The sequence below is a fragment of the Phragmites australis genome, chromosome 5 (assembly GCF_958298935.1).
Source record: "Phragmites australis chromosome 5, lpPhrAust1.1, whole genome shotgun sequence".
Lineage (NCBI taxonomy): Eukaryota > Viridiplantae > Streptophyta > Magnoliopsida > Poales > Poaceae > Phragmites > Phragmites australis.
In genome coordinates, this window is record NC_084925.1 from 33,348,216 (window position 1) to 33,374,141 (window position 25,926).

Consider the following 25,926-nt stretch of genomic DNA (forward strand, 5'->3'; position numbering starts at 1 on the left):
TGAAGCACTTCAATGCCTAGCCAATATGTGTATTTTGGTCTCCATTTATCTATCTTTATAGATCTTTATGCCCTATTCATGTTGCATTTCCCACAATTTCATCTTAAAACCATTTCTCAATGAAGTTTTGAGAACCTTAATTCATTGGGTTGTCATCCTGATCAATAATATATCCTACATATTTATGAGATCAGAAACATAAATATGCTCCCACTAGCCTTGATGTAAACACAAGGTCCTTGCTCACTCTCGATGAAGTCAAACTCTTTTGGCCGACTCATCAAAGTAAAAATTCTAACTCTGAGATGCTCACCTTAATCCGTAGATGGACTTTTGAAGATTGCATAGCTTCCCAACATATTTAGCATCATCAAAACCTTTAGGCTATGTCACATACAATCCACAACTTAGGATTCCATTAAGAAAAGCCGTTTTGACATCATAATATGCAGCAATCGTTAGGATGATTCCGGTAGACTTTAGCATTACGATAGACAATATATTTCATCATAATCGACACTTTTAATTACCATGAAACTTCTCACTACCAATTGTGCTATACAGACGTGAACATTTCCATCAACGTCTACCTATTTTCCTTAAAACCCATTCACACTCAATCGTTTTTACACCAATGGGTGGAATGACCAAGTTCCAAAACTTGGTTTTGTCGCATGGATTCTAATTCAGATCTCAGGGATCCAAGCCAGCTCTCAAAATCTGGTCCCATCATTGCTTTCAAGTAGGTATTAGGTTCATCATTGTCCAACAATAATATGTTGCGCCGCTCCATGGTTAGGAACATAAACCTCTTAGGTGCACGACTTACCCTTTCTGACCGACATGGTGCTGGTGTCTCCATAATAGGTTCTGCAACATTTTGCATATCTAGTTGTGGTTCAGTAGGAGCCTAAACGATTTCTGATGGTTCTTGAATCTCCTCGAGTTGCACTGTGCTCCCACTAACTTTCCTTGAGAGAAACTCTTTCTCCAGAAAGACATCATTTCGGGCGATGCGGTGGAAACAGGCTTCCTCATTGGACATCCTCTCCTCTAAGCTGGCGCCTCGGGATTACTACAAGGGCAAGAATTGCAAGCCCACGAGGTTCCACACCCGCAAAGGTAACAGCACCATCGATCGATTGGAATCTAGTTGTTCTAGTTTGGGTCGCCCTTGCTTGTCGTAGACGCTATGTGGTACCGCAATCAACCAAATTATCTCTGTTCCTTACAAGCTGGTAATCAGCGGGTTATTGGAACGAGAAATTTATTGGATTAGGAACTAGATGACGAAGCTGGCTGACATTGAGACTGACATTAGATAAAAAAAACTTAAAATGATGATTGATTCCACACTATTTGCCCTGTTGGAAGGTGCACTCATTGCAGTAAATCAAATAGGGAGAAGATTGTTTTTGAGCTAACTGCATGCAACTGCAAATGAAGCGAGTGCATGTTTCACTATCATATGTTCGACATTGATACTGTCACAAATTATTCACACTTATATAATATACAATGATTCTGGTAACCCCAAAGGCTACAAACTTAGGAGACTATGGGTTTTGGTGAGAAGCAAAGTTTGTTCGTTCCATTTTGAAACACAAGGTTGGATCTAAGCACTCTCCAGCCATCTGATGAGTTCAGGAGATCACAACTCATCATATAATGTTGCGTGCATTCAATAGATATTGTGTATAAACATGCCACATAGTGCAGAAAATCTTTAGTAGCATACATGCATACTGCTACAAAGACGATACAAGGAATAGCGAGTAATGTGGTGTCAAATTCAATAGCGAGAATATTGGGACAGTCATACCATCCTTAGAAGAGAACTGTATATGCATATAAATACAATTCAAGCATATAAGGTGGATTAAAAATGTTGCAATGGAAGGATTCCTGAACCAGTGGATATTAGTTGGTGTACCACTCAACTAGATTTTAAGGCTTAGGACTTGAGACGACATATTGATGTCAGCTGAACTTTGTTTTAATTAAACGAATTAGAGGTAGATTTACCTTATAAAAAGGGGGAGGGAGCAAAGTTTGTCATCATTTTTTATATCAATATTATGTTTTCTGAGTCTATTGTTCATCCACTTGTATGGGTTAATTGTTCATTCTGCCTATTTGGGATAGCGGTTAACGGGCCCAATGTTTGTTTGAGGCTTGAATCATGTATAAATTATTAAATGTGGTAGTGTAGTTTAATTTTGTGTTACATGTAGGGCTCCTGTTGATGTCGGCAGTCACTTTTTTGACTTCATTCTTGATTTTGCAGAATTGTAGTTCATATATCTATATAAGACTTCAATTACAGAATTTTTAGTTCCTCTCCATCCTATATCTTTCATCAGAATGAAGAATTTTACTTGTGTTTCTTTTTGGACATTACTTTAAAAAGTTCATGTGCTTTTACAGGTGGATATGTGATTGTTGATGAGAAGTTACCAAGATTTGTGGTCCCTGATTTGATTGATTTCAAGGTAATAGGCACAAAAGTTGTTTTGTTCACACTTCACCGACTAAACTTACATGTTCAAGCCAAATATCAATTATCAAGTATCAAAATCCTCTTCACTCAAGGCTTTATTGGCGAAATTTTAGAACATGTTATCTCTAGCACTAGCAATATGGAGGTGGTCCATTGTAAGTGAAATGCTAAAGTTGAACATATGGAAAATAAGAAAGTAGTTCGGAATAAGTCCATATTACCCCCCTCAAGTCTTACCAGAGTCTAAAAATCAATCCTCAACTACAAAACCGTTTAACATACAACTCCGAAGATTTCAAACCAGTCACAACTCGACCCCCGCACCCAATTCAGGCTGATTTTTGTCCATGTCAGTGCATCAGCCCAGCCCAGCCCGTCCATGTCAGCAATCGAGAGATTAAAGGGGGCCAGTGCGGGATGCAACGCTCACTTTTCCCTTCACCCCTCTAAAATCAAGTGACTCCAAATTCTGCATTACTAGATCAAATGCAGTAGAAAGGAAGAAGAATCATGTGGTGAAAGGTTAGTCTTACCTCATGTTTCTAATATTTGGTTGTCTGCATCGTAGTGTTGTTTCGGTTAGGGTTTAGTCTTTGGGAGTTTGAGATCTAGATCTTGTGTTTGTAGATGGATGCTGCAGACAAGCTTGTTGTTAGATTTTGTTATGGAGGGGAGTTTTTCTTTGATGGGAAGAGGTTGCACTATCTCAGTGGAGCTGATGGAATGTCTTACATAGAGCGAGATTTGACTACGTTACCCGAGATTGTTGGCCATCTGAAGTTTCATAGTGTGGATGGGGAAGGTATTTTGCTGCATTGGTTATTACCTGGTAAAGATCTTGACAATGGGCTTAGGGTGTTGAACGATGACAGAGTATGATAGGCCATGTCAGATTGTATCACAACGAGTGGGGTTGCAGATTTGTTTGCGGAGTCACTTCAGATGCAAATGGAAGCACCAGGTGGTGATGAGAGAAGTGTAGGTGACGAAGATGAGACGGGTGCACAAGCACTTGTTAATGTTGAGGACGGCCTTGATGAAGTTCAATTCATAGGGGAGAAGAAGGTTTCCTCCAATATTGTCCCTGTCAAAATAGAGAATCGAACCCAGCAATTGCAAGAGTGCAACAAGGGTAAAAAGATCTGCAATGTGGGAGAGGTACAAGAAGTAGATAGCAATTCATCTGATTGTGATTACCTTTGTGGTGATTGTTGTTCTTCAGAAGAGGACGAGGAAGCAGTAGAAATTAACAAAACGTTCAAGGAATTCAAGAAGAAGCTCAAGTTTGGTGAACTAAAAAGCTTGGATGATGTTATATATGATGGTCTTCCAAATGGGCAAAATGTTGAATGTGCTGAATACCAAATTGGAGATGGCAATGACACACCATATGCTGACTCTAGTGATGAAGATGAATCATTTGAAGAAGGCCCTGGTGGAGAGATCATCAAGAAAGTAGACAATTTTCCAAGGTTTAAGAGGAAGGCTCAAGTTCCTAACTTTGTTTTGGGAATGAAGTTCAGTGGTAAGAAGGAGTTCAAGGATGCAATAATTAAGTATGGTTTTGCTGAAAGAAAGGTTGTGAAATTTATCAAGGATGAAAGGGATGGGGTTAGGGCTATATGTGACTGGCCTTTCTATCCATGAGTTTGTCTTCTTAAGAGGACAAGTTTGTCAGATAGTTGGTTAGTGACCAGCTTAAATGCTGAGCACACATGCCCACCTAGAAGCGATAACAAAATAGTTACATCTAAAAGAATTGCAGATAACTACGAAAGTTTGATTAAAGCAAACCCAGCATGGAGCTTGCAGCATCTGAAAGAAATATTTAAACAACATATGTTTGCAGATGTCAACTTGTCTAAGTGTAAAAGAGAAAAGGCTTTAGTAATGGTTAGATGACTGGATGGAACAAAGGGTGAGTATAGAAGAGTGTATGACTACAAAGAAGAACTATTGAGGAGCAACCCAGGCAGCACAATTCTGGTAAAGCTTGACCCAGCAGAGTGTATGACTACCAAGAAGAATTACACTTGCAATATAGAAGCTGCAAACTCGGCACAATTTTCATTCATCATCAGAAATGCTTACATTGCTGGATATATAACAATTTTGCCATTGAACTACTCCCTAACAGTAGTCAGCATACCAACAACAACACAAACACACACAATTGCTACTAATCATAGTGCCACTGTTTCCTTCTCAAGGTTCTTCAATCTATCACTAAGTGCAACAATTTGGGCATCCTTTTCTGTCACGGTTCTACTCTAATAAGTTGAATCTGACCCTTGAATAATTGTCTTCTCCAACTGCACCCTTGCATTAGAAACTGAAGCTCTCAATTCCGCGTTCTCCTTTGTCAGACCCAAAACCTTGTCCCTCAAATCGACCAACATTTGCCTCATAAAAGGGGTGGTGCTACGCTCATACCAAACCCAAAAATCGCATCAGCCAGCCTACACAATCCCAACCAAATTAACAGCGTGAGCGAGACATAGAAATCAAACAAATTGCAGGAAAAGAAATACTTACCCGAGATTCGAAGCACTTCAAGTACCTCCTCCCAGGGTTCTGGTCACTCCATGAAAATCCATCTTGCTGCTTTCTGGTCACACTTGCAGAAGGTGGGCGGCTCATACTGCAGAGGCCCCTCCTTGTAGGGAACAGGGGACCAAGCCCTCTTGTCGACATGGCAGCCTAAAGCTGGAGACGACCAGGAGGAGCTTCCGAGGCTTGAGCTTGCCATCGCCCTCCGTCAGACCTTGCCTAGGGTTAGGGTTTAGATGAGGTTCGATTTCTCACTCTTTAGCCACCGACGGAGAGAGAAAATGATTCCCCACCCCCTTTAATCTCTTGGTTGCTGACATGGATAGGTTGGGTTGGGCTGACACGCTGATGTGAACGAAAACCAACCTGAATTGGGCGCAGGGGTCGAGTTGTGACTGCTTTGAAATCTTTGAGGTTGTATGTTAGACGGTTTTGTAGTTGAGGGTTGATTTTTAGACTCTGGTAAGAGTTGACGGGGGTAATATGGACTTATTCCTTAAAAATAATGAAGAGACAAAATAGCACACAAAAACTCTCACCGCAGACACAAAATAGTGATCTCCAATATTCTTGGATGTTTTATGTTAATTAGTTAAGTATGATGGAAACTACTTCCATGTCTTAATACATTGAAGTGCAGTGAGCCGAGTGTTCTGAAATTTTAGTACCATTGTTTAAGGCAGAGGAACTGAAAGCGGAGAATATACGATGTGGTACATCTAGTATCGTTTAACTTAGGGAATGGATAATGCATGTTCCAATCACTTATGACTAACAAATTTCTCATGTCAATACTGCAGTTGAAGCCATATGTGTCACAATGCGCCAGGGACCTCACGACATCCACGACATCCACGACTTCAGCTGAATCTACTGAAAACAAGAGCTGATCTTTATACGATTGCTTTAGTCATTGCTCACGTTCTACAAGAACGCGATCCAGCTTTGCCCATTACGTTTCCCTCCTCGAGAGCGCCCATGTTGAGACTTACGCGCATGTAGCATCAGCAGCCTAGCTACATATGGACTGCTCAGATAGCTTTCTTGTAATGTAAACTTCATATCGCAGCATAAATCATGTCGAAGTTTTCCGATCTTTTGATGTACCACATGCACAGCGTTTACTCTTTCAATGTGTAATTCTGATTTTCATTTCTAAATTAAGCATGCCAACATCATCGTTGGGTGGTAGCATGTTTTTTTTTTTTTTGGAATGCAAGGAACCGAGGCATCGGATTTGAACGGGAACTGTACTACACAATCTGAAAAAATTCTGGGGGAGAATGAGCCCAACAGGACCCAGACACTACCAAGGAAACTAGTAGTCGCTATGTGTACATGATCCACTGCAACGCTGTTCATTTAAAAGCCCCTGGGAAGTTGTTTATCAACGTAGCCTAGAAATGGAAGTACACATTGCGACGTGCACTTTCTAGTTTTCTCGTCCCAGAAAACTTACAGAAGTTTTTTTTCCCTAGATGAAGAAAACTTACAGAAGAAATACTTAGTATTAGGGTCTGTTTGTTTTTATTGTGATTTCAATAATTTAGATTTTAATTCTCATAATCTAAAATTTGAATTATACAATCTAAAACAAACAACACCAGATTATTATAATCTCTCTACTCTCTCACTCCTCTACGGACTCTCCCTCCCTTCTCAGAGTCTCTCTCTGCTTTCACCATCGACTCCTACGCAGCAGGTCTTCTCAGCACAGTTCTGCTGCTTCATTACAGTGGCCATGTCCTCGACACGGTTCAACTTGATCGCGGTCGTTGACGTTAATGGCCGCCTAGAACATCGCCTTCTCCATATCGTTGTCCACCAGTTGCACCGCCGCATAACAAATCCAAAATCAGATCGAACCTGCTCCTGCTGTTGTATCATGGCTTTCTCGATCTTCTCTTCCTCCTCCCTTGAGAGATGAGATGATTCCAAGAACGGAGCAAAGCAAGAAAGAGGAGGAGAAACGGAGCAGTGGCCACCAACGGCTCCTGTCTTACCTCCAACATCGTGGCCTCTGGTGTCGGTCGGCCAGAGCCCACTGCGAGACCACGTGCACCACCACCCCTACGTGTCGGTCTGCGTAGTGCCAGCGGCAAGATCCAATGGCGCGCATCAGCATCGACGGAGATGCTTATGCCGCTACCGCATCGGGCTGGGTCGTACACGCAGAGAAGCAGGGAGAGAGCAAAAGGAGAAAAAAGCGAAACATTAGGTTTATAATAGCAAAAATGGGTAAATATGTGTCACACATAATTTATAATCGAGAAGCAGCCTTTTTCTAAACTATGGATTATAACATAATTTGCCTTTATATTGTAGAATCTGAATTATATAATCGATCTGTTTATTTTTTATTTAATTTTAAAATTAGAATTCTAAAATCATAATAAAAAAACATACAGACCATAATTTTGAAAGAACAAAATCCTGAACGTAGGAATGCTTAGCAGGCCCGCATGCCCATTATCAGAGCCCAGTTACCTCCCTTCGGCCCGCTAGGGTTTGAGACGCGAATCCAAGCACCCGAGCAAACACCACGGCGGCTATAAAAACACCTTCAGCCCCGGCGTCAGGCTAACACAGCCGCCGCCGCCTCCGCCTCCTCGCTGTATCGCTGGCTAGGTTAGATCTGGTTTTATTGCTCCCTTTTCTCCGTTTGATTTGATTAGCTTCGTTTTCCCTCTGAGCTTGCGATTCTTGTGTGCTTCGTCATCTGGTCGCTGGGAGGGTCGGTCTCCGATCGATCGGTTCCCAGTCGACTCGTTCCCTTGAAGCAACATCGCCCTGTTGTATCCTGAGCTCGCGTTGTTCATGTGCCCTCGGACTTCTCCGGCGCCGCAGGGCACGCGGCGACTCTTACATACATGAATCTCCTCGTCACATCATCAATCCGATGTTCTTCATCTCCTTCCGTGCGATTTTTGTTATTTTTGTTCGGTTGGTTATTGCTGATAACGGTGATGAGTATACTACAGACCTGTAATGACTCCTGCGGAAATGATCGCATGGTCAAAGAACATCTAAGGGGCTGAGTTGTCTTCGCAACAATCATCCATTGCTAGTTTTTATTTTTATTTTCTGTTTGCTATGTGTTGGTGTTCCGTTCCAGATCGCGTTTGGTTTGTTTGGCTTCTCTTGATTGAATTGTGCCTGCGAGCCTCTATAGGTCGTGGGCTACTGCAAGAACGGAAGCAAAAAAGATTTGTTCCTCTCGCTATCCAGCGCGGAAATTCTTGCGATGCGATTGGACGTCGAGGAACTACACTCGTTTTAACCTGAATTGGTCGACGCAGTTTTGTCGGTAGAAATTGTCGCTATTTTCCCTCGTCCCTTCTGGTTGAACAACATTACAGAGCAAATCGTGGAACACGAAATTTCCACTAGAGTATGTTGGACGCATGCCTTATCATTTGCGAGAACCGTTCATTTGCCTTCTGTGGAATCAACTGATGGATGAGCATCTGGTGAGAGTGATAGACGGCCGAAAATCGTGGAAGCATTGTATTGCAAGTAACAGAGGACAGTAAGCAACAAGCACCCCTTACTGGCCTGGTCGACAAAGAAATTAGAACAGATGAAACAGACAGGTAGCACGTTTAAAATTATAACAGAAACGAATCGGACAAAAGAACGAGGCTCTGCCGACAGTATTGTCCTGCCGAGTGCAGACACTCGATGGAGCGAACCCTGCATTCGGAAACATTCCACCCATGTTTTGCGTGGGCTTTATTGTGAAATCGATGCTGGGCTGCTGCCTTGCACTCCTTGCAAGGCCTGTATGGCATGGCCCAAACGCTGAACAACATTCAAAGGCACATTACGCATTAGGAATTTCACAACTGGGCATGTGCCACAAGTGGCGTCACCCATGACAAAATCGCAGCTGCGACCTGCAAGAGATGCGAGCCACAAGGGGCAGTCGTGCCCATCCCCCGCGGGCACAGAGCGTTGACCATGCCAAGTTTGATCGTGCCCGTCCACCACGGCAATAGCATTGACCATGCCAAGTTTGCGACCCCAAGAAACCATTCCTTTTTTTATTTTTATAGGATGCGTAGTCAAACTTTAATTTGTCAAATTATAGTATACAAGACGTTGTATCAATAGAATGGTATTTCATAGATCTTTTAATACATATTGATTTTGTAATATTTGATGATACATTGTAAGATAAATTAATGATGAAACATACTTTTGAAGATTTTTTCAAATCTTAGTACGTCATATAAAAAAGGGATAAATGCAAAACCCCCCCTAAAAGTCACTTGGATTTTGACTTTCCCCCCCAAAAGTTGTTTTGTTGCAAAAAAACCCCCCAAATGTTTGATTTTGTTGCAAAAACACCCCCAAAAATTCAAATTTTTTTTTTAAAAATCACAAAAAATTCTAAAAAAAACTAGAGACAATTATAAGAACTTTTGTGAAATTTGTTTTAAAAAATAATATCCTTTGCATCATATTTCATGGAGAGTAAGTTTGAAAAAAAAGAAAAACTTGCAACTCATTTATTAATTCGAGTTAAATGCATAGTTAATTATTTACTAATCCAAAAATCATGAAACAAAATTTTCTAGTCTTCTTACATGATCCTCTATCTTGTAAAAATACATGAAATCTTGAATTAGTTATTGTAACGTGCAGAATTGAGTAAATGTGTTACAGATAGATTTCATAACTAATCCATAACACCCCAAAATTAGTGAAACCACTTTTATTAGTTTACTTAAACAATTATTTGTGTAGGAAAAATAATGGTAGACATGAAAAAGTTAAAATAACATGAGTTAATAAATGAGTTGCACATTTATCTTTTTTTTTCCAAACTTCCTCTCCATGAAATATGATGCAAAAGATATTATTTTTGAAAACAAATTTCACATAAGGTCTTAGAATTGTCTTTAGTTTTTTTAGAATTTTTGAATGATTTTTTTAGTTTTTTAAATTTTTAGGGGGTTTTTTGCAACAAAGTCAAACTTTTATGGGGTTTTTTGCAACAAAATAACTTTTGGGGGGGAAAGTCAAAATCCAAGTGACTTTTGGGGGGGGGGGGGGTTTGCAGTTTTCCCTATAAAAAAAAGTGAGGAAGTACACGGTGGCCTGCGCGCATCTGACTGGTGCACCGTGAGGTCATGGGGTTCGTGGCTTAGCGTGGACGACGAGCCAACGCGGCAGAGGAGCGCAAGAAAGAAAATCTCTCGTTTTCGTCCGGTTCCCACGGGAAATCTGCGCCACCCGGTCGTATATAAACCCGGCGGGCGGGGCTAGGCATGGGCATCACCCAGTCGTCTAGATTTCTGAAAATCACACGACCGTCTTCTTCCTCGCGGTCCAGCTCCGAGACAGAACCCAGCAGCATGGCGCTCGAGAAGGCCAAGGAGATCGCCGCCTCCTCCCCGGTCGTCGTCTTCAGGTCTGGCCTCCCTACTCTCTTTGTTTCTCTGACAACGAGTAAAAAGCTTTGAGTTGGGCCTTGGTGATGGGAATGAAATTTTATAAAATCCGATTCGCTATTCTTACATGTCTCCTACTCTCTCGTGCACACACGACAAATGTGGATCAAGTTCTCGCAGGGTCTTTCGCGCGAGGTCTTACAAAATTTCATTTCCCTTGCATTGGCTCTGCCTAGAACAAGTTTTTTTTTTTAAAAAAAATCTTTTCTCGGTCAATTTTTTAATTTCTTTTCTTCTTTGTCTCTACCATATTACCGCGTGTCAAAGTCTCAAAGACCGATGCAACTATGGTAAGCGTTATCTAAGTAGTAACACAGAACTCGTCATCGTCACCAAGTTTTGTAGACTGGATTATATGACAATGAATTCCCAGTATACTGTTGGACATGTTCAATTGGTGAGGGCACACGTTGAAATTACTAATTATTTGACAGTATGCTGACGGTGCTTTCTGCTCATGCTTCTGATCTTCTCTTTATTGCCAATAACAAGTAACAAAATAAGATGTGCTAGGCTTCGTTCTAATTATTTTCCATCCATATTTTTAGCATTTAGTGTGGAAAACAAAGATTGAATAATTTAGTTTGCTACTTGTATTGTTACAAATGTGAAAGTTGATGGTAATTAGCCCGTGTTTTTTTTTTTTATCGGAATGGCCACAGCAAGACTTATTGTCCTTTCTGCGCCCGAGTGAAGAAATTGTTGGCACAACTGGGGGCAAGTTACAAGGTTGTTGAATTGGATGTGGAAAGTGAGTGGAAATTTCTCTAATATCGTTTTTCTTATGTTATTCACTTTAGGTATTTCATAAAAAGTATACAAATGTTTGGTAATTTCACTATTGCAAAATCAGTCTTATATATTGATCCATTAGAAACTAGTAGTGATGAGAATTCAATACAAGTTCGTAAGCCGCACGATAAAAATCAGCCAATATTATGAACCGGCAGGAAAAGGGTAGTTACTAACGGCCGATGACGTAAGCCGTGCAAGAAAAATCAGCCGATATGACTTATAAAACAGCTGTGATAAAAGTTATCATTGTCGATCGATGGCTTGAGCCGGCAGTGATGTCCAGCTTCATTATCACTATTTATGGTTAGAGCCGATAACGATAGTTTGTCAAGTATCAATGTTGATTCGTATTACAAACCACAATGATAATGGATGTTAATTTATCTTAAAAAAATCATAATTTTTTTATAAGAAGTTGGATGAGGATAAACTTTATATAAAAATTATAGTTCTCGATAAGATCTACAACTTTTTAGTTAAACTTTTTCATTTGAAGATATTTAGATGTCCAAATAATTATTTGAAGTTTGAGACATAAGAGATAAAAAGATTGCATATGCTATTGTCATCACTAATACTTATATGATGAGATGGTAAAGATGTATCACTTGAGCTAAGAGGTCTCGGTTCGAGTGTCATGAACACGCGTATATTAAGCGCGAAAAATCGTATGACTTGTAACTTACGCGTGGTGCTGGTCGGGCAAAAAAAATTATTATTTTTTGCCAAAAACCGACTATCACTGCCGGCTTCAAAACCGACAGTGAAGATGTTTTTAGAGTCGATAATAAAAAATATTTTTATAATAGTGTTTTGAGCCGTTATCTCCGTTAGATATGAAAAGTTTGTCATTGCAATATGTTGTTTCGTCTATCCAAATGACTATTGTTTCATTCTAAATGGTCGCATGAAGGAGCCAAGGAAATGTAAGTTCTCGTGACGTCGAATAACGATGGTTCTAGAAACCAATGGTAAACTGATTAGATAATCTATCAACCGAAAGGTATTTTGTGTAAAGTGAGCTGCAAAGAGTTTTGAATATTGCAGACTAAATCTTGATGAGTTTATTGCATTGGCTACAAAAATGCTTCTAATCAAATGGGATGCTGAAAGTGGCTGGAAATTGATATCTGCAATAAAATAGAGAGTACATTTTTTATTCAATCAAATTAGAGGTGTAGTGCAGTCCTGCAAACCTTGTTTTGAAGAATCTTATTACTGCAGTACTGGTTTTGGATTGAATTCTTATTTCAATCTAAAGGATTGATAACACACTGAAAAATATTTGCTCATTGCATGGTTCACTGAATCCTTATCACTAACGATCTAAATGTTGAAACGTAAATGGAACAATAGTGTGAATCTGTGAATGTGACTCCTCACTGCGAACACTGCACGCGCAATTTTAACGTGTCCCAACTACTCCATTCATCACATATTGTATGCATTGCATAATGGTCCTTTACTGAACTAGCTCACTTTGATCATTTTTATGAAGGTGATGGATCAGAGTTGCAGTCAGCTCTTGCCGAGTGGACTGGGCAGAGAAGTGTCCCCAATGTCTTCATTAAAGGGGAACGTATTGGCGGCTGTGACGGTGAGTCGTTGTGTCCTGTAGTTCTGCTATTCTCGTACTAATCTCCAAGAAAACCAAAGTTGCATTCACTTCGTAGCTGTCTTATAGATCAGTCACAAACTCAATGTATTTTCTTTTCGCGCACCGCATTTTAGCTTGAATGAACTCTTGCTCATTTGCATCTGAATTTCGGTTCGTATTGATGCATTTTGAGCAGATACCATGGCAATGCACAGCGGTGGGAAGTTGGTGCCACTGCTGACGGAGGCTGGAGCAATCGCCAGTGCAAATCCTTCTCTGTAGATATGTTTAGTGTGGCTCTGCTCGGTTGGTGACTTTGTGCAAGTATTGTAATGTGCTCTGTCGTGAAATTAAGATGAATAAAGGGTTTTACCGTCTGAAGAACCCCTTGGTGCTGACTGTATTTGTAGCTTGAGGGCAGTTGTCAAGCCTCTCTGCAAGTCTTTAGACATTGCTAAATCATCTGTACTGCTACCTCAATGTATATGATTCTTTACCCATCAGTAATGCGTGTTGTGTGATTTGTGTCGTTGAAATTTACGGTGGCGTGAGACTTGAATTGGTACCACTCTCTAGGCAATGCAAGCCTACAACATATCGTACGGTTGCAGTTTCAGAATGATAAGTTCCAGAGATCGCTAATGCCATGCAATGTAGGGAGTGAAAACCACGCTGACAATCGCCCTATACAGATTCTCAGTTTGGATGTTGCTGAGGGCCGTGTTTTGATTGACCAAGAGAGCCTAGACGTAAGCAGTTTTACTCTGTTGAATCTCAGCGCTGGTCACATTTCTGGATTAACAGCAGTAGTGCTATTCGGGAGGAGCCATAGTCGAAGGAATAGCTTTGATCGAACAGGAGGGCTGACCCAATCACAACATGGTTTCTGCTTCTGGCCCATTGCTGAATGCTGCCGGGGCTGCATCTCCCCTCTCCAGAGCCACTTTTGAATCGTCAGACGAGGAAAAAGAGGCTGAAAGCACACGACGAAAGGCGATAAGCGAGCGAAAAGAGTCGGACGGCCCCCGCTGCGCCACCACCACCAGTCACTCTCTGCAACAGCGACAGGCCTAGCATTTTCCACTTAAGTGTACATACCTGTCGTGCTGATGCCCACGCACGTAGCCACAAGCCCCATCTTGCTCATGCCTGCGTCGTCGCCGCGCCCTGCTTAGCTCGAGCTCGCGCTGCCTTTGCCCTCGAGACTTTTGCATAATTCTAACGAGGGGCATGCCCATCTCAAATAAAACTGGCGCCAAAGAGTTAGAACAAGTGGTGTGCTTTAGTCTGAAAATGATGCACATCACTACATAATAGGACTAGTGAGTTTAAAACATATCTGACTATAAAAGCACTAAATGTATCTGATAATCTGATCCCATGTAGATCTGTAAATGAGAAATTCAATCTTGCATGCTTTGGGTGTAGCATCGTGTTGCTCGATGCATTTATCATATGTTCTTCTGATGAATTTATACTAGGCGCAGCAAAAGTGCAAAACAAGAATTTAACCCCTAGAGACAGATAGGAAATGGTAATGCTGATTAGCTATTTTTTTAAGGAACGAGGATAGCTGGTTTTAAAACTGAATGCAGGAAAATATTACCTTCCAAAATTTTAGAATCCTCAAGTTCTGCTTAACATTAGATGTAATCATAGGAGGCCGCGACACCTACAAATAAGAGACAGCGTGTTAGGACTTACCATACTCTGAACATATTTCCTGATCTGTTAACATGGCAGATATTTCACCTCCAAAATTCGAGACAAAGAAAGCTAATGTCTCAGTAATCCTAAAATGCAATAGCTTATGAACGAATATACTACATTCACCTTTGTCTTATCACATTAACATTTTAACAATAACAGAACGAATATACTCCTCTCCTCCAGCGCCACTGCTGCTCGTGCCGTCGCTAGCTCAGCCGCCACCTACGCCAACACGTGTGAAAGCCGTCGCCGCTCGTGCCGATGCACACACAAGCCGTTGCCACCCGTGCAGCTGCCTCCCCGCTGACGCCCTCACCGACACCCACATCGCTGCCTCCCGTATTGACGCTCGCACAACCTCCTCCCGTGCCACCGCCGTCGTGCCCGATAGTCCCACCCTCCGTATGGATGTCTAGCCACTTTTAGGTTTGCATGTGTGCATGTCTGGGCATGGGAATGGGAGCTGGCATGAGCTTGGCCTGTCAGATCAGATCATGGGCTAATGGATGGTCGAGTGGGTGTTGTATTGCATGTGGGCAGCTGGGCCACATCTGACCGTGTGGGCTTAGCTTGTTTGCTATTACCTAATACATGATACATACAATATATATATTAAAAAATTCGCACAAAAATTTATGTGTACATATATACACCCATGATCTTGAGTGGGCCCATCCTGCTCCGTGATCAGCACAAAGAAAGAGATACACCACCCAACGGTGCCATCCCATACGGGCCACTCGTCCCAAAGCCTCACCATCGATCGATGAAATCTTTTACTCATCACGTATCGCCATGCTATATCCGCAGAGGCGCGTACTGGCCAAACGCACATTCACGTCGGATCTGCTCTATTTGGTCGGGCTGGTGAACAAACCCGGCTGTGCATGTCGACCGCTCCATAATCTGAAAGTTCCAATTCGAAATAGGGGGATGAGCAGGGGTGGAGCTAGGCTAGGCATAGGCCTATCAAAGTTCGGTGGCCTATGAGAGCTACATGATAATTAAGGGTAGAACAAGGGTTATGACCACGATTGGTTCAGTGGGAGCTCCGCTCCTAGGGACAGGGAGACTACCACCATGGCGTCGACGATGCGTGGACATGCCTGGAGGATATGAGGATTTTTTATATTTTTAAATAAAAAATTGCAAATATATGTATCCGCTTTGAAATTTTACAAATATATACTCTTATCACCCATTGGATGCTTGTTGCCCTTCCAACATATGACATGAGGTCTTTGCAGACTCGGCCTAGATGATGAGGCCACGGTGGTATCCACATCGGATTCCACCCACTTTTCACATATCCGAAGGACAACAACTTTTCCTATTTAAAGGGTGCATTAGTCCTCCCACTGAGCATAGTACTCATTTGTGCCTCCAGTAAACCGACCGAGAATAAGAGTGAGAATGAAGAGGAGAGGAGAGGGGAGGGAGGGGAAGAGGTAAAGTCTTGTCAGAATCTATCTGTGGTGAAAGTAAATATTCTAATTCTAGTATTTTTTTACAAACCATTTATGTTAGCCATTAGATCTAATTTTGGATATAGGTTACGCATCAAATTTAAGATTGTAGAGGAACATTAGCTGTTTGTTTTATTATGTTGTGTTGTTAAAAATCTAGCACATAAAGTTATTGTAAGCTAAAATAATAGTGTAGTTTTTTAGCAATTATGGGAAGATATGTAGGATAAGTGGCATTTCAAGGTTTCTTATGGAGAATGGAACATTGTTTATGGTCTGGAAGTGATAGATCTATCGGGGTTTGACTCAGTAGACAAGGGTATATATAGACCAATGGAAAAAACTTTTGTGGTATTTTACACTTAGTTAATGTGGGGTTTTAGAATATATCCTATGCAACAAGAGCCGACCGTTAGCGAAAAAATTTACTAGGATGCCTTCAAGATTATTGATATATCGGTTTGGAGGAGGTACCTGGAGCGAGCAACTGAGAGAGGTTAGCTACCTATGTTGCTTATGCAATGGAGGTACATGGAGGGAGTTGGGGAGGTGCATGTTGCATGTAATGTGAAGGAGAATGTCAAAATGGTGGTACATGAGGTGAAAGAAATAGATATTGTGCGAGGGGGAACACATCCTTGGTTTAATTGAATAGATGGAGCGAGAGGATTTGGAGGATGAGGAAGCTCTTGAGGATGACATCTCGGACGATGAGGATGATATTTCTGTCCCTACGAGCTAGAACAATCCTGATTTTACGAACCTAGTAGTGAGTAAATGTTGTCATGTGATGTGGGAGTACAATCAGAATGAGGTGTGCTGGGGAACTAGGTACCTTAGCATCCAAGCTATCAAGGATGATGTTATTCAATGGGCGATATATCTTCGGAAGTAGTACACTATTGTGAAGTCTAACAGGAAGGAGTATGACATGAAGTGTGTCAATGAGATTGCTCGTGACGCGTGCATGCCTTGAAAGGAAAGTGGGTTAAATATTGGGAAGTGTCAGTAGTGGTGGACCACACTTGTTAGCTGGACGACTTGGAGAAGCTCCACAAGAACCTTTTATCAAGTTTTGTTGCCAATGTCATGCATGCTCAGATTGTAAACAACTTGAACTTTTAACCCAAATCCATAATCATGGCAATTTAAGAGGAGTATTGATGTAGCATTAGCTACGACAATGCTTGGAGGGTGAAGAGAAAGACAATTGAGATGAGGTTCAAGACGTACGAAGCACTGTATGATAAACTCCTACGGCTGCTTCGCACCATTACTCAGAGGAACCCTAGAACATACTTTGACACCGCACACTACCCGTCGGTGAATGAAAATGGTATTCTTCAACACACACTTTTTTGCGTGCAGAGCATGTATTCGAGCTTTCTAGCATTGTCGCTTTTATCCTTTGCATCTACAAGACCTTCCTCACCAACATGTATAAGGGTCGGATACTCATTGTAATTGGAGTTGATGAAAACAATCAAGTATTACTAGTGATCTTCGCCTATATCGAGAGTGAGAACTCAAATAACTGTTATTGGTTCTTGGAGCGCATAAAGATTTTTGTTGTGGGGGATCAACCGGATATTTGCCTTATATATGACCGACATGCAGGGATTTTAAAGGCAATTCTCGACCTGCAAAATGGTTCAGGTGAACACCAAGTCGGACCCATCTAGCAAGATTTGAAGAGCCGATTGTACATGAGAAATTTGGGTGCTAACTTCTACAGATAGTTCAAGAACAATAACCTAATGAACCTTTTTAAGACATTGTGTAGTCAGAATCAATAGCGAAAGTTCGACGCCCTATGAAAAATACTAGATGAGTTGACCATAAAGCGAACATAAGAGCATGTTGGTAATGCAATATTGTATTATTGTAAGTTCTTGTTATGATATCAACTAGATATTGACTTATTGTAAGTTTATGTTCCATTTAATTATTTATTAATGTTAAAATTATGATGTTACATCTTACCAGTAGGGATGAAAGTGGACGGGATAAATCTCGTCCCATTCCAATCCATTTTCTATATTTTCCCGACCATTTTCGGATTTTTGGGACTTACGCGGAAATGAGATGAAAACAATTTTGTTGTTTTCCTGACCGTATTTTCGGTATCCCAATTTCAATCAGGAATTTCCCGTTTTTTCAATTGAGACCAAACTTCACAAATCTTAATGTAGCCCAACTGGCCAGCCCAAACATCACAATTATCCGAAACTTCGCCCAGACCATAATGACCCAATCTCAGTCAGATGCCGACCTACTGATGTCATTCAAGCTCTTGCACCTGTGTCGCCTCCAACCCTAGTCTTTGTGTGATTGTATGATGTGTCGATTACTCAAGTTACGACATGGTGGTTATTTTTCAGTTGAGACTTATGTCATTACGTAAGCTATTTGTGTATGGTACGAAATACTTTTATTGGTGTGAATTAATTATGTGTCGCGTCGATGCTTGAAGTCACTGTAGGTCGGTGTTCTAGGTTTGAATTATCGATTCCCGATCGATACCGATGTATTTCTGTTCGGATTGGTTCATTTTTGATATCCTGACATTTCCGACTTCGTACCTTTTTACAGCTTTCCTATTTTCGATTATGTTTTCGTGAGAAAATGTGAAAATGAAAATTGTAAGGTGCTTTTTGAAAGTGCATCTAGACCTTCTAGTGGGTTTTGGTGGCTGAATGGCAAAATAATTAAAAGACTAGTAAGTTTGTTGAGCTTGAATATGTTTTTACTTGCAAATGACAAAGTCAAGCTCATATCATATGAAGTATGCAAAAGCAAAGAAATGATGAGCAAAGATTAAAAAGGGCAAAAGAGACAAAGATGCAAATGCAATTGTATGGTCCCATTGGTTGCTTCCTTGCATAATCAAAGGATAATTAAAAGTGCATAAAGATTGATCAAGATTGCAACACTAAGAAGAAAGGTGATCAAGAGCTTTGCTAATCAAGGAAGATTTAGTTGAGAGCTTGCTTGATCACAAAATTAGTATCTTGATCAAGAAAGAAGACAAACGATCAAAGGCTTAGTTGATCAAGAAGAGTTTATATAGAAATCTGCTTGGTCACAACATCAATATGAAGAAAGATATTAAAACAAAGATTAAGTTAAAGAAATAGAATACATGAGTGTATATTGATGATGAAGAGATATATGATCAAGAGCAATGGTAAATCAAAGTGAATTGCAATGATAGATTGTTTGGTCACATGGATGATATTCTTTATCAAGAAGAAGATCAAGAGCTTAGCAATTCAGGAAAAGTTAAAATGAAAGCTTGTTTGATCACAAGATTAATATAAAAGCAAATATTCAAGCAAGGATCATGTTATTGAAGAAATGGAATTTAAAGAATGCATATTGTTGATGTGAGATTATGTGTGACTCAAGATGGTAAGATGGTGAAGAGGTGGCAAATGGCTTGGCTACGAAGGACCATGCGAGTGGAGAAGGGAAAGCAAGGACTTAGTGCCGAGGGACCCATGCGATGGAGAAGGAACAAGTATTGGCCTAACACCAAGGGACCAATCAAGGCCATAAGTAGTCATATGTTGTCAAGCATCAAATCATTGTTCAATTATAAGGTTAAAGGTGGCTTGAAGATGTCAAGTTGATTCTTGATCATATATTTAAGAATCCCAAGTCACAAATTCAAGGAGGATGTGCTAAAGAAGAAGAGACAATAGAAGGTCCTCATGAAGTGAAATTAAAAAGAAATGGCAAGTTGAAGTTGACCAAGCTCAAGATATTGAAATATATTTCATATTTGACCTTGGGTATAGGTATGCCGCTCTATCAAGAGGGATGTGACATAAAATGATTTTACAAGTCTCGGTGCTCAAACTAACCAAACCTAAGTACTAATTTGAGAGAAACACATGTCACAACACTTTCACCTGGTGGTCTTGAAGCTTGTTTTTGGTTGGGATGGATAGCTCTCTGAAGCTTTTCGTAGAGTCTAAGATCATCAAAATTGGAGTTCGTAGTAAAAAGTTATGGTATTTTCACTACGATGATCTGGGTTATTTTGTTAAACTGTAGAGTGTCCACACTTTTTTTGGATAGTTTGTATTTTTGCGGAGAGTCTATAAATTTCATGTCTAACGGCTAGTTTTTTTAAACAACGACTAGTTGTGTTAAAGTCTGTAGGGTCTGTAAATTTTTGCGAAGACTCCGTACCTTTCTAACTATAACGGCTAGTTCTTGTGTGTGGGGTATTTATACCCCCCCCCTCCTTCATTTGGAGGGAGTGCTGGTGTTCCTTACGTCCACAACTAAGGAAAAGGCTTGTAGAGCTCTTTCCAACCCCTCTTTGTGAGGTTTGTGCGTGATTTGTGAGAAATTCTAAGAGTTCAGTTGAAAGATTGGTGTTTGAGAGCATAAGAGAGAGCAATCCATCCTTAGCACTTGTGGGCTGTGTCAAGCAATTCGTGAAGTATTTGTTACTCTTGGAGGTAAAGCCTTCTAGATAGCTAGGCGTCACCCGGCGAGCTCCCGTGCTTGTGGTGAGCCGCAGGAAAGTTTGTTCTGCAAGGGAAGAGATTAAGCTAGTTGATCGAGCAAAGCGGCTGAAAGAGATCTGACTCATTGGAGCCTCCTCAACGAAGACGTAGGATTTACGATGGTGAATTCGAACTTCAGAAACTAAATCTTTGTGTCTTACTTTGATTTGTGCTTTTCACTAGATCTACTTGGTTGTACATACTTGTGAGTGCAGGTGCTTTATGGATATGCTAGTGGACACCTCTAGGCACATATCTCCTTATTTGGTTTGAGCTAGGACTCATTAAACGTAGTTTACATTCGAGATGTCTCTATTTTTGCGAAAGATCCGTAAAAGTGTGGAAAATCCACAAAATTTGCAGACTCCGTATTTAACTAATCTGCTGCAAGTTTGTTTGAATTGCAAGGAAACGCCTATTCACCCCTTCTCTAGGCAACATCTCAATCCTTTCAATGGTATCATAGCCGAGGTTCTCAATTTCGAGCTTCACCGCTTTGAGAGAAGATGTTGACTATCAGTGATATATCTTTAGAACCTCTTTTGTTAGATGATTTAAATTACTCTTTGTAGTCCGCTCGTCTGTTTAGTATTTTCAGGCCATGTGTCCTCAATTCGAGTGGATTGTAGATGTGAGCATTTCTCCTCCTAGTATTGATTGGTTCAACTTATCCAAAGAGGAAGAGAAATACCTACATCTCAATGCTCAAGCTACTAATATTTTAATTCATGCTTTGAGTGAAGATGTGTTTGACTCCATACTGCTCGAAGATGGTAATATGCTTGAGGATGCTAATCTCATTTGGACAACTCTTAAAGAAAGACATGACAAATCCAAAAGTGATGATGAAGTGCTCTACGATGGTGAAGATTACTTTGTCACATTCAACTCCTTACCAACATATGATTATTACCAAGGTAATGAAATGGTGAGTAGGAACAATGACCTTATGGTAGTTCTGCTTCCTTTAGTTCTTGTGAAACTAACTTTTTGAAGGAAGAAGAAGGTTGTGGCCACCATCGACCAGCTGAAGAATCAACTTCACCTAGATGCTCACTTTTATTTGCCAAAGCCTACATGTGCTATATGGCAAGAAACAAGAAGAGGCTAGTCAACAGGCTGGAAAGTGAGAGTGAAGATGAGAGTGAGGATGATAGTAATGATAAGATTGAAGATGAAGACCTTGAGTTTGATCACTTAAGCAAGAAGGACAAGCTAAAAGTGATGAAGCTCTTGAAGACATCGAGAGACAAGAGAAAGACCATTAGAAGAAAAAAACGCCTCATTAAAAAGATTAAAGAGTTGAAGACTTTGACCAAAGAGTATGAAAATCTTAAGTGCTCTCATACATCCTTGTTCAATAGGTATGAAAAATTATCAATTGAGCATACTTGTGCTATTAACTCTACTTCTTATATAGCTCAATTAGAGAAAGCAAATTGTGAGCTAAAGGCTCATCTTGAAGAGCTTACTAGCAAGCATGTGTCTTTGCAAGAAAATCATAATGAGATTGTGTGCTCTCATAAAAAAATCTTGCGGACTCACATGCCATGCTAGAAATAGCACATGAGGTTATGGTAAAAACGATAAAATCCTATCAACCTTACATGTACAAGAGCACATGCTCACTAGTTCATATTGAATTGCCTTGTGCTAACCCTTGTTGCTCTTAATCAAACATTTTCCCGAGCACTACATATGACTTGGATAAAAAATGAGAAGCACAGAGATCATGGATTTCAAGCAAAATCCAACAAGAAGAACAAGTCTAACAATATCAAGATCAAAGGGCAAGAACAAAAGAAGAGCAAGACTCTCATCACTTGCTTTAAGTACAAGAAGGAGAGTCACCATGTGAGAGATTGCTCCTTGAAGAAGGAAGAGAAGGAAATGAGCAAGAGCCAAGATAAGAAGATGGCTCATGTCAAGTGCTTCAAGTATTCAAGCATAAGACACTATGTGTACGTGTTCCAACAATGTTGATGACAAGACCACACTTCCAAAGAATAAAACAAGAAGAAGCAAGAGGAAGTGCTATGGATGTAATGAGAAGAGACATGAAGTTACATCATGCCCCTGCATGAAGAATGAAGGCCTTATATCATCAAAGAAGAGGCTCACCGGCAAGAAAACAAGCAAGAAGTAAGATAAGAAGGCATCTTGCAAGGACATGCACCGTATTTGCTATACTTGTCGGGCCAATGGACATTGGTAAGAATTGTCCTGTTAGTAATATCCGTAAGCCTAACTCTTCAATTGATTATGATTTATTTCTTAGGAAGTATCTCTCAATTTTAGTTGGATTGCATTTTTGTCTCTTGTATAACTACTCTCTATAATATAGCTTAAATTCCCTTGTTTAGACTTAATTGATCAAAAGCGCATATGTACGTGTCTTCCATATATATGTATGCATTATCAAAAAAAGAGAATTTAGTCTACGTTATGAGGTTTCACCATTTAATGATCCACTTATCTTCCACATCCAAAGGGTCACTAAATGTGAAACTCTAGCTTGTGTAATTTGATGCCATCTCTTGTCTCCTTGAGTAAATCAAGGTGATATCAAAAGGAGATAGCATATGGGTTTCAAAATTGATCATATATAAGCTATTGAGTTGTCTTCACCTAAATGAAGATTGTGAGGCTTAGAACAAAGATACATCACTTCATGAACTCTTGTATTACCTTTATGCATCTAGGCTCTAACATGCTAGTGTGTGCATGCATATGCAAAATTTTAAGTCACACCATGAGTTTGTCTTTTGGTGATGATTAGAGAATTATTTAGATATTTAGTTGATACCTCTTGTTATGATGATGATATGAGTTTGTCTCATGTTCAAAATGTTATCTAAGTGAGATATGAGCTAAATTTGCTAATTTATCAAAATCTTGTCTTAATGTGTTGCATACTTTGTTTGGTAGAACAAATATGGGAGAAATCCTATATGCTAAACCATTACCCCACTTTTTCCTTTACTTCTTTACCTTAATTTCTTCCTTTTGGTGGAAAGATCTTTTTGAAGATTGATGTTAAAGGGGGAGAGATTTTGGGAGAGAGTGTAAGGGGGAAACATTGATTCATAGATTTAAAGGGGTAAGGGGGAGGTATATAAGTTTTATTTTTAAATTTGTATGGTGTGTGCTAAACTCGTTATGACTTGTTTATGAACTAAGACACTCATCATATTAGTATGTGGTCATATGTTTTGTGTTGTGATACCTTTTTTAGTTTCTGCGAAATTTAAGGAGAGTCTTCAAATTTGTACGGAGGTTACACACTTTTGGAGATGTGGCTCCGCATCTGATTGTGGATTGTCCATAGTTTGATAGAGACTTAGCTTTCTGTTGTTATATATATCTTGTCATATGCATCACGAATATTTTTATTCACACACATCTTGTGCACCCTAGAGATGCTAAGATACATGAGGGAGTTATCATACTTTACCTTAAATATGTGCATTTGACATTTAAGGCCAAAACTTGAAATTCATCCAATGCACATATTTAGACGGAACTCTCTATATCATAGGATTCAAAATTTTATTTTTATCAATCATTTGTAAACTTTAATTGTGTTGTCATCAATCACCAAAAAAAGGGAGATTGAAAGTGCATTTAGACCCCGTAGTAGGTTTTGGTGACTGAATGATAAAACAATTAAATGACTAATAAGTTTTTTTGAGCTTGAATAGGTTTTTACTTGCAAATGTCAAAGTCAAACTCATGTCATATGAAATATGCAAAAGGAAAGAAATGACGAGCAAAGTTATGGCGTTTTCACTAAAGTGACCTGGTCTGTTTTGTTAAACTACGGAGTGTTCACACTTTTTTTGCGGATAGTCACATTTTTGCGGAGGATCCACAAATTCCAGGTCTAATGACTAGTTTTTTTTAAACAACGACTAGTTGTGTTAAAGTCCGGAGGGTCCGCAAATTTTTTCGGAGACTCCACAACTTTCTGACTGTAACAGCTAATTTTTGTGTGTGGGGTATTTATACCTCTCCCCTTTATTTGGAGGGGGTGCTAGTGTTCCTCATGTCCACAACTAAGACAAAGGCTTGTAGATCTCTTCTCAACCCCTCTTTGTGAGATGTGTGCGTGATTTTTGAGAAATTCTAAGAGTTGGGTTGAAAGATTGGTGTTTGAAAGCACAAGAGAGAACAATCTATCCTTGAGCACTTGTAGGCTTCGTCAAGTAATTTGTGAAGCATTTGTTACTCTTAGAGGTGAAGCCTCCTAAACGGTTAGGCGTCGCCCGTCGAGCTCATGTGCTTGTGGTGAGCTGTGGGAAAGTTTATGAATGTCTATTTCACCCTCGCAAGGGAAGAGATCAAGTTAGTGGATAAAAAAAAGAGGTTGAAAGAGATCTGACTTATTGGAGCCTCCTCAACAGAGACGTAGGATTTACGGTGGTGAATTCGAATTTCAGGAAACAAACCTTTATGTCTCCACTTCGGTTTGTTTACTTTTAAGTTTTTGCTTTGATATGTGCTTTCCACTAGATCTACTTGGTTGTGCGTACTTGTGAGTGCAGGTGATTTGTGGATCTGCTAGTGGACATCTCTAGACGCATATCTTCTTATTTGGTTCAAGCTAGAACTCATTAGATGTAGTTTACATTCGAGATGCCTCTGTTTTTGCGAAAGATCTGCAGAAGTGCAGAGGCTCCACAAAAGTGTGGAGAGTCCGTAAAATTTGCCGAGACTCCACTTTTAACTAATTCACTGCAAGTTTGTTTGAATTGCAAGTGAACGCTTATTCATCCCCCTCTAAGCAACATCTCGATCCTTTTAGTTTTTCCGACCGTTCCGTCTGTTTTTATCCCTACTTACCAGGGTGCCATAGATTTCTGAAGGAACCACCCTTTCAGAATACCACACTAGTATGAGCGTCCGTTGTGCTCCTATAGTAACTGTGCTCGAATGTTGACATCATTCGATGTGGAGACACCCTAATTTTATGGTGTGTTCATCTTTTCCACTCTTCCGCATTTGCCAATTTTTTTTTATTACGAACTACACTCATGACACCATCTTTAATTGTTAAACAACATTGCTGCTTTAAGGAATGGATCAACGTGGTGAGACCGCCATTCAATAGGAGATGGATCAAAGATGTCGAAGCCAAACAAGAGTATGAGATCATGATAGAGAAAACACGACAGAGACAGAAGATACGTCGTGTGCAGCAACAAAAACAACAACGGCGAGAATTGGAACGCAAGTGATAGCTTGAGGACCTTCAAAGGCTAGAGAAGGAACGTTGCCTCTGTGAGGACATTTTAAGGAGGCATGATACCGAACTTCAAAGCGTGAGGAACTA

At 40.2% G+C, this 25,926-nt stretch overlaps 2 protein-coding genes and 2 non-coding genes across 4 annotated transcripts; all 4 read left to right on the forward strand.

Moving 5' to 3' along the window:
• Positions 1 to 674: 674 nt before the first annotated feature.
• LOC133918001 (large ribosomal subunit protein mL41-like) lies at positions 675 to 5,940 on the forward strand. The gene is made up of 4 exons (XM_062361793.1): positions 675 to 742; positions 995 to 1,122; positions 2,428 to 2,492; positions 5,851 to 5,940. Exons 1-4 carry the CDS (start codon positions 675 to 677, stop codon positions 5,938 to 5,940), a joined length of 351 nt encoding a protein of 116 aa, XP_062217777.1.
• A 2,066-nt stretch (positions 5,941 to 8,006) lies between these two features.
• LOC133920212 (small nucleolar RNA SNORD25) lies at positions 8,007 to 8,094 on the forward strand. Its single transcript, XR_009910029.1, has one exon. It is a non-coding gene; the product is annotated as a small nucleolar RNA SNORD25 (small nucleolar RNA).
• An 87-nt stretch (positions 8,095 to 8,181) lies between these two features.
• On the forward strand, positions 8,182 to 8,323 carry LOC133920224 (small nucleolar RNA snoR136). The gene has a single exon (XR_009910041.1). It is a non-coding gene; the product is annotated as a small nucleolar RNA snoR136 (small nucleolar RNA).
• Positions 8,324 to 10,270: 1,947 nt separating this feature from the next.
• On the forward strand, positions 10,271 to 13,418 carry LOC133919330 (glutaredoxin-like). Its single transcript, XM_062363692.1, has 4 exons — positions 10,271 to 10,466; positions 11,169 to 11,257; positions 12,800 to 12,898; positions 13,095 to 13,418. The coding sequence occupies exons 1-4, from the start codon at positions 10,324 to 10,326 to the stop codon at positions 13,178 to 13,180; spliced, it is 417 nt and encodes a 138-aa protein (XP_062219676.1). The 5' UTR covers positions 10,271 to 10,323; the 3' UTR covers positions 13,181 to 13,418.
• Positions 13,419 to 25,926: the final 12,508 nt, after the last annotated feature.